The sequence below is a fragment of the Heteronotia binoei genome, chromosome 2, assembly GCF_032191835.1.
Source record: "Heteronotia binoei isolate CCM8104 ecotype False Entrance Well chromosome 2, APGP_CSIRO_Hbin_v1, whole genome shotgun sequence".
NCBI classification, from domain to species: Eukaryota; Metazoa; Chordata; class Lepidosauria; order Squamata; family Gekkonidae; genus Heteronotia; species Heteronotia binoei.
Genome location: NC_083224.1, coordinates 163,637,621 through 163,651,035, shown reverse-complemented (window position 1 = coordinate 163,651,035; position 13,415 = coordinate 163,637,621). Strand labels below are relative to the sequence as shown.

At 39.2% G+C, this 13,415-nt stretch overlaps 1 protein-coding gene across 1 annotated transcript in view; it reads left to right on the top strand.

Moving 5' to 3' along the window:
* Nucleotides 1-13,415, top strand: part of CDC73 (cell division cycle 73) — a 131,925-nt gene that overhangs the window by 47,456 nt on the left and 71,054 nt on the right. The window contains exon 10 of the mRNA XM_060232376.1: nucleotides 13,081-13,145. Coding sequence (XP_060088359.1) covers nucleotides 13,081-13,145 — 65 coding nt within the window. The remainder of the gene's footprint in view (nucleotides 1-13,080; nucleotides 13,146-13,415) is intronic.

The following is a 13,415-nucleotide window of genomic DNA, read 5'->3' as shown; positions in this document are numbered from 1 at the left end:
GTTATCTTCAGTCTTTTATAGATGACTAAAGCCCTGCATTGTTTAGTATGTAACTTTTTGTTCCCTTTTTCTGAGTTTGCATATGTGGGTTGGGCTAGATTTTTCTGCATTTCATTTTTTAAAAAGTGATATATCCTGCTGACATCTGAACATTTTTATCCGTTTCCTGGTGGAGCTTTTATTTACTACTACCATCGAGCGCTAGGAGAAATCCGTATCAGGTATTCAGCTTGTTTTAGGAGTCTGCTGCTTGTAAATGCAATTCAGGAGGATTCCATATATGTTAAAAGCCAATGGGGACAATACCATGATGTATTACTTTTCATAATCTGTACTTGGGATGTTTCTAAAACATGTCATCAGTCTTTTTCTCTGAGATTTATGTCTGTCTAGCGAGACTACACCCATCACACTTTCTAAAACTGGTTTCTGCTAAAGTATTTGGAAGGATTTTAAGTATGAAGATGCATAACTCTGATTGCTTAACTTATTAGTGGCTCTGATTCTGGCTTATGCTGGAGCTTTAATTTCAGAACTAGAAAATGTAATGTTTTCAAAAGAACAATAAATTTGTATGCTGTTTCAGTTACACTATCTTTCCCACTTATTTAAACTTTGATTAGGGAAGTTACCTTCTCAGGACTTACTGAAGGAATTGTTCTGTCAGGATCTCTGGGTCTTGATTGAAATATCTCAGGGTTTGAAGCTGAAACTTAGCCTGGTAAGCTACTATGGAGTGTGAGTGCTCAGGCCTCAGAGCTCTTTAGGCACAGAAAGGTATAAAGATGTACAGCATTAGTTCCTGTACTTGGCCGGTACTGTGAAGCCTCTTGATATATTTTGTGTTTGCACATGTGCATCTTCACCTGAAAGTCATGGTGACTTCTGGTGATTGACCCCTACTGGGGGCCTGGAGGGTTTTCAAAGAGGTGGCTGAATAAAACCTGCCCTGGTCCTCCTAACTACTGGTATTCCAAGGAAATCTCCTATCCAAGTACTTGCCAGAGTTGGCTATGCTGAACTTCTGAGATTTGACAAGATCAAGCTTGCCTGGACTATCACGGTCAGGGCTATGAAGCCTCTGGTTTGTTTGGCAATACTGGGAGTATTCTGACTGCCCTCAGTGAGCATCTCAGTAGCTTCTGGTTGCTGTGTACTTTGAGCTCCTTGCACCAGGAAGTTACTATAGGGTCTTGGAGCTAGAGAACACAAGCTCCGGGTCTGGATTTTGAGCCTAAGTGCAATGACTTGGTGTGACTCTTGTTGTGTCATGAGCTGGTGAACTATGAAGTTGTGTGACCTAGTAGTGTATATTGCAATTACATAAGTAAAATCCTGATATTGATCTCTCCATTAGCAGGGTTAGTTGCCCAGTTTCTGACATAATTGCCCACAATGGGGAAAAGGATAGTCTATGGTATTCATCCAAGACTAAATAGACCCTGTCTTTTATATTGGGTTCTGTTTTCTGGAAAAACTTTAATAGGAAATTTCCCCCAAAATTTTCTAATGTGCTGAGTGTGATTTGATTTAGCACAGGGGTGTCAAATGTGCAGCCCAAGGACCGAATCAGGCCCCTGAAGGGTTCCTATCAGGCCCACGAGCATTTCCCTGTCATTTGCTTCCTTCTGCATCACAGCTTGCTTTGCCATGCTTGCTCAATCGCACAGGAGCTACAGAGCAAAGCCTCTGTTTTCTCCATTGGCTGTCCAGCACATGAAGCAGTTTATATACAAAAGCTCCCAGTGCCCAGCCATTTCATGTTTTTCCCTGGGTCTTAGGCTCAAAGCATTGACCATGATATCTCTGTAATCAAAAGTAAATTTGCAACCTGCATATTCAAGGTTGCTACAGCACAGACATTGTCTACAGATTTTGATGCAATAATTCGGAGCAAGAGGTGTCAGTTATCAGAAACTGTTACATAAACAAAATACTGCTAGAGTATTAATCTTTTAAGCAAATTTTATTTTAAGTTTTTTTTTTAAAAAAACTTTGTGTTTGTGTCCTTTATAAAGTTTATATCTCCGCTACATTTTATAACACACATGGCCTAGCCCAACCATGTCTCATTTATGTCAGATCCAGCCCTCATAACAAATGAGTTCAACACCCCTGATTTAGCATGTTTAGGATTTGTTACTTAGATTTATTAAACTAGAATTTAGAAGTACCCAATTTTATGTCCCAATAGAAACAAATACTTGAGGTGAAATATTTGCCTGAGAAACAAATAAATCAAGTGTTATTTAAATGTTACATTCAAACAAAAATGAAAGCTTTCAGTGAAAGTTATTTGTATTGGATTAGGCTTGTAAAACTTTAAAGACAATCATTTTAAGTGGAACTCTTCCACAGAAGTCACTGGAGCACCACTGTCACTCTGTAGCATCGCTTGTATTGTTTGAAGAGTAGAAGTGTCTGTTCTGTCTCGATTATATGTAAACTAACTGTCATTTTAGAATAGGAGCTAGATTTCTGCATTTGTTGCTGCATTTTCAGCTGTGCACAGCTATGAACCTAAGTACTCATCACTCCAGGATGTTGGTCGTAAACTGGTGTGGATTATGAGAGTATACTGCCCATAATACATGGACAGCAATTGTTCAGTAAGTCATGTGTTGCTCTCCTTTGCTATATGTTGTATCTGGTATCTTGACACTCTCTTGAGTAATGGCTAACTATTATAGTGAATACTGTATCCTTTAGACTACTCTGTGCTTTTCAAACTAAAAAAATACCTGTTTTCTATGGGAGTTATTCTGTTAGGTTTCTCTCTGTAGTTAGAAGAAAACAATAAAGATTGGATTGCAGCGTATGTTTCCCCCACAGCTGGTAATAGCTTTGTTAAAAGGAAATATTCACATCCTTTCTAAAGCGATTTCATGTCCTCAAAGATTATGAGAACAGAGTTGCGGCTTCATATCTTGTGAATAAAAAGCCCTGTGGGTTTAACAGAGCATGGTAATAAACACTGGCAAACCTTTAAGCAGAATATATCAGCCTTTGACAAAGTGCAAGCAATTTTTTGAAAATGGTTACTGTCTGATAAAAAATAACTCTCACTCAGTGACACACCAAACATTCAAGTGGAAAATGGGATTAAGCTGAAAAAACAGTGAAGACCTATAACTATCATCCCTAGATATCTGTTGCCTTTAGTCCTTTCTTTGCACTTCAAAATCTTCTTAATATTATCCAAGTCTTGTAGCATTTGCTGCAGTCTCAAATTTTTGCAATGATTCTTTCACACTTCAGACAGATTTATTCAGACAGTTTGTTTTTTTTAAAAGGACTTTAAAATTCGAGCTGATTTGAATATTCATCTATATTTTTATTGAATTATTCATTTTATGGCTTAAGTCATGTGGTGAAGCTCATATATGAGATGTTTTAATGAATACTAAAAGCAACAAACAGAGGAAGGAAGAAAGAAAGAGGCAGGTCCCTGACAGGTTGTAGATCTAGCAGTTGAATACCATCCTGGTAGTACTTGATTAAAAGTTTGCATGTGGTAACTGGTTAGCAGAATATACTGGAAAGTCCATAGTACACAAATAGAAACAACTTGTAAAGTGTCATAATTTTATATAATTTTCTTTCCGTCCATTCCCCCCCCCCCCCCCCCAGCTTTTTCCTCTGTCCCTTCCTTGTATACTCTGATAATCTGGAAGAAGAACACAATAAGCAGGACACCATTGGGGTTTTTGGAATTTTATTGTTTACTTTGGATTGTTATGCTGTTTTAACTTGTGTACTGTTTTTATCTGGTGTACATCGCCCGGAGCAATTAAACAAATAATAATAAAAAATAAAGAGTGGATCCTGCCTAACATTTCTGCAAGTGGCAAGGGGCAGTTTTCACAAGTTCCTCCACAAACACACTTCAGTCTCCACCCTCATGCTGATCTAGTGGTCCCTGGTTCTCCCAGGAGCATTGGGGTGGGGCATTTTGCGCTGTAGCAGGAGGAACGCAGGGGACAAAGTTGCACTCTGCCATTGCATATCTTCCCTTCAGTAAATTTCAGCAAGCCACAACTTCATAGCCATAATGTTTAAGAATAAAAGCAATGGCTTGGATCTGAATTAAATTTTCTAATGTCAATATGGAACTTTCCTACCTCCCCCTCCCACTATAGTCCATTACATCAATGAAATGCTACTCCTGGGGAATAGGAAACCCTGAAGAATGATACAGAGGGAGGATCTGCTTTGGAATTAACAGACTTAATTGGAATTCAGCCCAGTGGACACATCACAACTTGTACGTGTGTAGGGTGAGGGAAAGCGCTGGGGTATTGAAAAAACCCTTGTGAATGTATGTGTATGTATATACACTTTGTGTAGTGTTTTGATCCTGTTGTATCTTCAAAACAGTGCCAGATGGAAACTGTATGTTGCTGTCATTGCAACTGTGTCTCTTAAAGGAGAGAAAGGCAACTGTTCAGTTACATTAAAGAAAGTAAACATCTTCTGGTAGGAAATAATTGGAGTTTTGGGGATAGGGAACTAAACCTGCTCCCATGTTGACCTCAATAATTAAGCATAGCTCTGGCTGCTGTCTTGATAGCTGTATTCTGCACTGTGTTTCTTGGTTCTTCTCGTTTGGGTGTATATAGACCATTTATGTAACATTTTCAGTGGAAAGGTGTTTATTTTCCATGTTCTTCCTTCCAAGAACTCCTAGGCAGAGGATTGCTACTTTTGCAGCTTGGAAGAGATATGACAGAATTCTTGCTTTAAGAGCATCTTCTTCTGCAGTTGTAAGAACTTAAGATTGTCTGCTATAAAAGGTAGACAATATGTCATGCTTAGTCACTTCAGTCTTTAGGAATTAGCTACTTTGTTCGTATTAGCACTTATATAACACATAACAGTCCTTACTATGCATTAACTCTCGTTATCCTTACAGTAGCCCTATACAGTAGACCAATATTTATTTCCATCTTAAAGATATTTTTAAAAAATAGTGGCTTGCCTTCCACTTTGTAATGAGTGGCTGCACTGAAATGTGAACTTGTGTGGCTTTCACTTTTGGGTGCTAGGCTATAGCATTCTTCTTGATTAAGAACATAAGAACATAAGAGAAGCCATGTTGGATCAGGCCAACGGCCCATCAAGTCCAACACTCTGTGTCACACAGTGGCAAAAAATTTTATATACACACATACACTGTGGCTAATAGCCACTGATGGACCTGTGCTCCATATTTTTATCTAAACCCTTCTTGAAGGTGGCTATACTTGTGGCCCCGATCCTGTGAAACAATCTGCTTAAGGTGATCACACAATAAAGCAGCTCTTATGGGTTACAGCATCTCTTAAGCTGCTGACATTAAGAGACTCTGAACATGGTCTCCCTAGTAGGTCTTGAACAGCAGTGGAAAGCTCATACTTTCCACTTGTCCATACAAAACGTGTCCAGCCAGAATGTGTCCCTGAGTTAGGAAGAGGCATTTACTAGATACAGATTAGATTTAGAATGTTTGTTTGTGATAAGAGCATAGATATTCTGGATTACTGAGAACTTCATAAGTGCTATTATGGTGGAGTTATTAAAAAATGATAGTGAAATTCTAAAATAAGCAGCTCTTTAAATGAATGCTTTAAAGATTTTTTGATGTCCAGTGGAACTTCTGGCTCCAATAATGGAGATACTGATGAAAATTCAAGTGCTGATGGAATAAAATGCTCAACATTAGAATATTTGCAAGCAATCCAGTTTCTCAAGGAAAAGTGAAGGATTACATTGGCTTGAAAAATCCCAGAAACTAGACCTGGAGACTGGATTGCTGGTATAGACAATTAGGAAGAAGGCCCATAAATAAGGGCATAGAATGAGGCCACATTGGCAGCTTCCCTGTTTCCAGATACTTTCTACTTATAAAGAATATAACTCTGTAAAATTTTGACCAACTATCACTTCCATATAAAACCTGAGAGGAGAAATAATGAGAGAAATTGGTTTGGTATGAGAGAATTGCGTTATTCTGATCCTTGTTTATCTGCATGACTCAGAATCAGCCTGCTTCATTGCTTAATTTGTATTCATAGAGGCACCCTGAAAGTACAACTAAATGAAAAAGCAAATTGCAGATATATGCAACACATTGATTATATATGCACACAGTAATCTCATTACTGTAAAAACAAATAGACTGAGCTCTAATGAAATTGATAAAAGCTCTTTTTAAATATAGTAGAATATGCAGCTTTTTTGAATCATGTTGAAAACAAATGCTTCCTTCCCTTTCCCTCGTTTCTAGACAAGAAGAATGCCTTGTGGTGCAGAGAGGGCAAGTTCACTGAGACTTCCAATTAAAAAAAACCCATTGCTCTTGTGCTACTCTCAGTCCTATTCAAAGGGTTTGTGTCCAAATTCTTCAAATTGGTTGGCTGTCTCTAAGCTCAACCACATTACCAGTAGAACAGCAGGTACTTGTAGATGTTAAGTAAGGTATTCATGGCAGGGGGAGTGGGGGGAATTAGTTTGAAAATGGCATCAATTCCACTGTTCTTCAGCACACAAAAGGCTGGAAGTATGAATGTTGGTTGGTGGGGTTTCTTTTTCACTCTGTGAACAGTTTCCAATGTAAAAACAATTTTATTTGCTGAAACAGTTCTGTTAGTAAACCTTGGCTTCAGTTCTTTTGTTTTTTACAAAAAAAAAAGTGAAGACACAGTGAGTTGGAACCTAAGCTGTGTGAATAGAGTGATTTTGGACCTTCACTATCTTAGCTTTCCCACTGCAATCCTCTGTGCTCTCAGAACCACCCCTGAGATCTGGGAAAGAGTTGAACACCTAGATATACAATGAAAGGGACAACAGGAGACAGTTGTATCATCTTGCTGCATCCTACATTACTCCTCAGTGACTCTTGGCCCTGGGAATGACTTTTATGGAGGCACTTCTTTTCTGCATATGTTGCTTATCCTCTTTGCTGGAAAAAAACCTCTGTGGATAGAGTTAATTGGAACTCATATCAACCTGTGGTGTTCGATGCTTATATTAACATGTGGTTTTTTATTTGGGCTGCTGAAATAAATAATGCATGTCCTTAATTTCCTTAAATATAAATATCTGCATTAGTACAAATAGGCATGTTGTGGATAGCTTTTATTTTCCATGTGCATTTCTAGTTAACTCCATTTTTACCTTTGGTCTCCTTTTTATGGTCTTCTGAAAGAAATGCATTGTTTAACAAGGGTTATTACTCCTTTCATTCTTTCCTTTCAGTCTGTTGTCAAGTAGCTGCAAATAATGCTGCTTACTGTATGAAAGAACTAAGTGTTGGATGTAAGGAAAATTCTGTAGGAGCCTTAGATTGTAAATGACTAGAACACGTTCATCACATCAGAAAATGCACCTCGTAAATGGTGACTAGGCTAGCAAATTGGGGGTAATTTCACAATTCCAGAACCATTCATCATCATCATCGCAGACTTGCTTTAGCCTTGTTGGCAGAAGAAACAATGACCACATTAGGGGTACTGACTGAAGGGTATGTTTGCATTGCCCTCTTGATAGAAATATGGGGGGCCAGAGAGGAAAATAAGAAGTATGAGTTTGGAAGGAACAGGCAAAAACGGTGGGTAGTCCACTTGTCAGCATCTTGGCAGTTTGTCACATGCTCTAATAAATCACCTGAATAATTAACATTAGCCACAAGTGAATCAATGTTATTAAAATATAGTTAACTGTGTCTTATTTTATTTTCATATGGATAAATTAAGGATATTGGAGGCAGTGCATACCTCTTTTCTTCAGCTCCTTTTTTGAGTTCTCATCATCAACCCCATCTTTGAATGTTTGTGAATAATGTCTTCAGAAGCAGAGACAGGCAATATGGCTAACCAGTTTAATCTTCTTTATGGAACACACTGTAGTTAGGGCAGTGAGCTAATACGTGTTGAGATGGTTTTTGCAGGTTATTGAATATTAAATGACACTTGAAAATTTTAAATAGTCCTTGATCTTGAGTTTTGCCTTCCAAATACAAGTTCTTTACCCCAACTATATTTCTGTATGAATATTTCAGTGTTGGGTCAAAGGCTCAAGTCAGGTAATGCTGAAATTCATGAGTGTTCACAGAGCAAGTTTAACATCTGTGCTATATTATCTTTGAGGGCAGCATTGTTATAGCATGGAGACCACTGCAAGCCAGAAGCATTTTTGATTGCTTTGTAGGACTCTTAATAAAATATTTTATTTTGAGAAATAAGGAAGTCATGGAAATGAGTTGGAAGGGCCTTAGGATTCAAGACCAACCTCCAGCTGGGGACAAGAATCCTGTCTAAAGCTGCCTTGATAAGAACTATGCACCCTAGTGATGATTGTCTGTGGCCATAGAACTCAAAGTGAATTTTAAGAGATCATAAAGGTGATACTTTTGTTGGTATGGGGATTGAGTCCTCTTCTTTTTGTTGTCTAACCTGTTTTTAGAGGCCTCCCTGCATAGACAGTTTTTCCTGTCTCTATACCTTATTTTAGTGACCATACAGCTCAGGCAAACTTTGAGTTGTAACAATTGCTTAGAATTCACAGTTATGTTGGTTTTGCAGATTATTGGGCAATGTTGGTAGCAGTTTCCCACAAGTGAAAATTCTTTTACCCATCTACTCATATAACTGAGGTCATCACACATGTCTCACTGACAAATACTATTTGTATGCTTTGAAGATGCTGTTGTTCCAAAGACTTCATTTGAAACTACCAGTATATGGTACCTCGTTGAAATAGATTGTAAAAAATGATTGTAGCTACGTACATAGAAGGCAGCACTGAAAGTCATCTAAAGGTTAGTCAGCACAGTCTATTTCCCATACTCTCTGAATGAGCATAGTGTGTAACTGAATGGAGTAGGTAGTCACCTGCGCCATAGCAGTTCACCAAGTTAGTGCCACAATATTGCATGGTTCATTTTGTTAGGGAATTATGTCCATTTACCTTTATTATTATGGTCTCTCTTTCAGTTTTACCCAGTCACAACTCTTACCACAAACTTCCATAACATAATGTTATTCCTAGCGGGTAAATTCATGAGACCAAAACCTAGTGTACTTTAAACATACGATAATATTTTATTTCTCTATGTACCAAAATACAGTAGCAGGAAAGAAAAACGATATCCAGTTCTCAGATCTTAACACGTATAAGCTTATATCTTATTATTTAGCTTCTGTGTATACCTGGTAAAATCTAAGTCCAATATGCATTTTCAAAAAGTCCAAAAACTCTCAGAAAATCTTAAGTGCCCTTAACAAATATCTATTAGAGATCTCTAAAAGAGAATTGGCTAGCACCCCAGAGAACAGTTCTGTTTTCTGACATGGCAGCAAGAAACAGAAAAACTTAGCCCTTTTATATCATTTAATGTAGGGTGGGGAACCTCCATCCCAAGGGCCATATGCAGCCCTCGAGGTCACTTGTTGTGGCCCTCGGGATTGCTGGGCTGAACCGAGCTATGTGGCAGCCTCTCTGGGGCCTGGCTGGCCAGCGAGGATCATGGGGCACAGCTGCACTATGCAGCAGCCCCATGAATAGCCTTAACAGACCTTTCCTAGCCTGAGATACCCTATTTTCAGGCAGCCATCTTGCAAAGCATTCTGGGGCCTGTAGTCAGTAAGTGTGTTGAGTGCTTTAAATAGTAAGTGAATATTTCAATGAATGGATGTTTCATAAAGGAGCCAATCTTTATGAAATTTTCCCAACACATTTGAGCATGGATTGACTTTTAAACAGAGAGAGCTCCTTGTCTTCTAGGAGTGTAGCTTTTCTAGTTCTATATCTGTTGAGAGGTTGTCCAGAGTGTACAGCTGTCAGCTGCTGTCGTGCATTCAGCCATGGTTCTGTTTTACTTGTGGTAAGACGCAAGCACAAGGGAAAATAAATAGAATCTAAGGTATACAGTATGGTAGAAGAACACACATTTTAGATTCTCTAAAATCCATGGCTTGTGTCTTTCAGTATTGCAATAGCTATTATAGTAGCCTACTCATATGAATGTCTGCATCTGTATTGTGGAGATAGTTGGAAAAATTTCTAATGTCAGATAGTACTTAATCTGAGTCTTTAGCTTGGTGCAAAAACACACCCATTGCAGTGTTTTCAGTCCTGAGTCCAGTCACCTCTTTCACAGTTTGTTTTCTTGAAGCCTTCGGTAGATCTGTGGATATTTTCACTGAGAGCCAGTTTGGTGTAGTGGTTAAGTGCATGGACTCTTATCTGGGAGAACCAGGTTTCATTCCCCACTCCTCTACTTGCAGTTGCTGGAATGGCCTTGGGTCACCCATAGCTCTTGTAGGAGTTGACCTTGAAAGGGCAGCTGCTGCAAGAGAAGAAGACGAGGACATTGGATTTATATTCTGCCCTCCACTCAGAGCGGCTCACAATCTCCTTTATCTTCCTCCCCCACAACAAACACCCTGTGAGGTGGGTGGGGCTGAGAGGCTCTCTCAGAAGCTGCCCTTTCAAGGACAACCTCTGCCAGAGCTATGGCTGACCCAAGGCCATTCCAGCAGGTGCTCTCTCAGCCCCACCCACCTCACAGGGTGTCTCTTGTTGGGGGGGGGGGAGGTAAAGGAGATTGTGACCACTCTGAGATTCAGAGTATAGGGTAGGATATAAATCCAATATATATATATCTTCAAAACTACAAATAGTGCTTAAGATAACTAAATCATATTTTTCTGTTCCTCTCCTGGTCCCTAAAGTAAGCTTCCCTCCCCTTAAGAAAGGTGTTGGTGATTAACTGTGCTCAAAGTGAACTAGGTTCCATCTTAACCAATTTAGCTTCAAACCCTGTTCAAGGGGTTCTCCCAATTGGCTTTAACTGTGGTTAATGTTGTTGATAATCCATTCCTGTGGACGAAGAGCTGCAGTGAAGGATCATGCAATCCCATGCTTAAGAGAGAAGCTCTGTGCTTACAAGCTTCATGGAGATTTGCAAGCAGGTCCTTCTCAGTATGTATGTAGTGAAGCACTCAACTTTCCACTGCTCAAAATTAGTTTTCATTTCTTTAGGAAAGGAAAGGTACCCTGTGCAAGCACCAGTTGTTTCTGACTCTGGGGTGACATTGCTTTCACAACGTTTTCATGGCAGACTTTTTTTACGGGGTGGTTTGCCATTGCCTTCCCCAGTCTCTTACACTTTTCCGCCAGCAAGCTGGGTACTCATTTTACCGATCTTTGAAGGATGAGTCAACCTTGGGCCGACTACCTGAATCCAGCTTCTGCCGGAATTGAACTCGGGTCATGAGCAGAGAGTGCAGATCACAGTACGCCAGTACTGCTGCTTTACCACTCTGCGCCACAGGTTTCATTTCTTTAGTATAGCCCTAATTCTTTTTAAAGGCAACTGTGCACTACACTTGCTTGAGGATAAAGTTGGGAAAGAAGAAGAATAGACAACATTACAAAACCTTCCAGACACAATTGGTAGATTATCTCAAATAGCTTCTAGATAGCAATTATTGGGAATGCCTATTCCAGCATCACAGCAAACGGGTTTTTGGCTATTGAGGTTAATTGTGAGAATAATGCTAGAGAATCAGTTTTAACCTTCCCCCTGATAGGTGCCTATAAGAGCAGTCCTATTCCTGATTTGAATTGATGATGAGTTCCTGCCCTTAAACATTAGGATTGATTTTCTATTTACATTTTAATGCTTGCTAATGTGACTGCAGTTACAGTTGTATTCATTATAACATCTAATCTTTATTTTAAGGCATGCTCGGGTTTGTGGCTTTTTTAATAGCAACATTTTTGTTTATATAGTTGACTGCTTTTGACTATCTGAAAGTGTACTTTATCAGCACTTTTTCATGTGCATAACTTTTAAAGAAGCCATTAATCAAAGAATAGGTAATTGTGTGACACCACCTTTATCCGAAGCTTGACCAGTGGTTCATCTAGCTCAGTTACATGCATTTGTATTCTCATTAGTAATACCTCATCTGTTCTTAGGGGGAAGTTTTCCCCAGCCCAAGCACATGAAGTTCCTGAACTGGCAATGCTATCTGTAGTCCCCACCATCCAAGTTTTGTACCTAATTGTAACTGAGGTTCCATGTCACATTGGACATCCACTTTGTCATGGGAAGGGTTGTGTCATGTGACAGTTGTTGCTCAGTACTGCTTTTGCAGGCTGCCTTCTGTCATTGAATGAGGTTTCCTAGAGGCCTCTGCTTCTCCTGGGTAGCCTCTCGCATCCCATGGGAAGAGTTCTTGACAAGCCAGAGGCTGGTTCACGTGTCAACAGCAGAAACTCCTGGACTGGAGAAAACCATTTGTTCTGTCTTCAACCTACAAGAAGCCTTCTCTTTGGGGTATGAAAAGTTACTTTAGAGATGCAGAGACTTCTGAGGAAAGATTTCATTTCTAATGGAAGATGTGCCAGCAACCAAAAAGCAGTGTGATGTTCTGTATTCAGCCCAAAGCTGCCTACCTAGCTCAAGAAGTAGAATACATATTAGCTATGCTCATGCATATTGTCCAAAGGTACATGCTTTCTGTTTCTGAAGCCAAGAGAAGGCCAAGTGTGTCTAGCACCTGAGTAGAGGGACAGAGCTGAGTATTCTGGGAATACATTGGTCTGAGTGCTTCAGGAGAAGAGTGATACTTAAATGTTAATAGATAAACAGTACTTCCTGATCTTTATAGAAGTTTTGCACACCCTGTCCAATTGTATCATTTAAATTCTTGAGGCCTTTTTCATATCATCCTGTAAGCTGATAAAGATTCCAGATGTAGTCAGTTTTCATAATTTACTGGTTATAGTTCCAAGTCGTACCAGGCCAGTGTATATAGTGAAACTTGAGATACTATGCCATTGGGAAGATTATAATTTAATACTGGAAACATCATTGTCACCTGAAGCAGCTTACCTTATATTAAGAAAGTAGGTTTCTTGCTTGTATCTGATGTATCTTTGACTGTTGAAAGCTTATACTCTAATAGTCTTGTTGGATTTTAAGGTGCTGTTGGACTCAAATCTTGTTCTCCTTATGTTATGTTTAATCTGTCATGTAACTACTGCAGTTTTGCATGAAAAGTGACTTACAACTTTTATTTTACTCCACAGAGACGGAAGGTTTTAAGATTGACACCATGGGAACTTACCATGGAATGACTCTGAAATCTGTAACAGTAAGTTGGAAAAATATTTGCTGGAATACTGGGATGTCTTGGCTGCTTTTTTCAAATTTTATTTATCTTGCCTAGCGTGATAGGAATCTGTTCTGTAGTATGATAGTGAGAAATCATTGCCACCTGGGGAATGAAGCAAAGCTGATTTATAGCCAGAGTGTTGGTGTTTCTAGTTCTTTTAATGGAGAATTGATACCAGGCTGATTTTGCTTTATGCCCTGTCTGCTTGCAAAGCTTCAAGCTGAGTGATTAAGTTCTTTATTTAAGAAG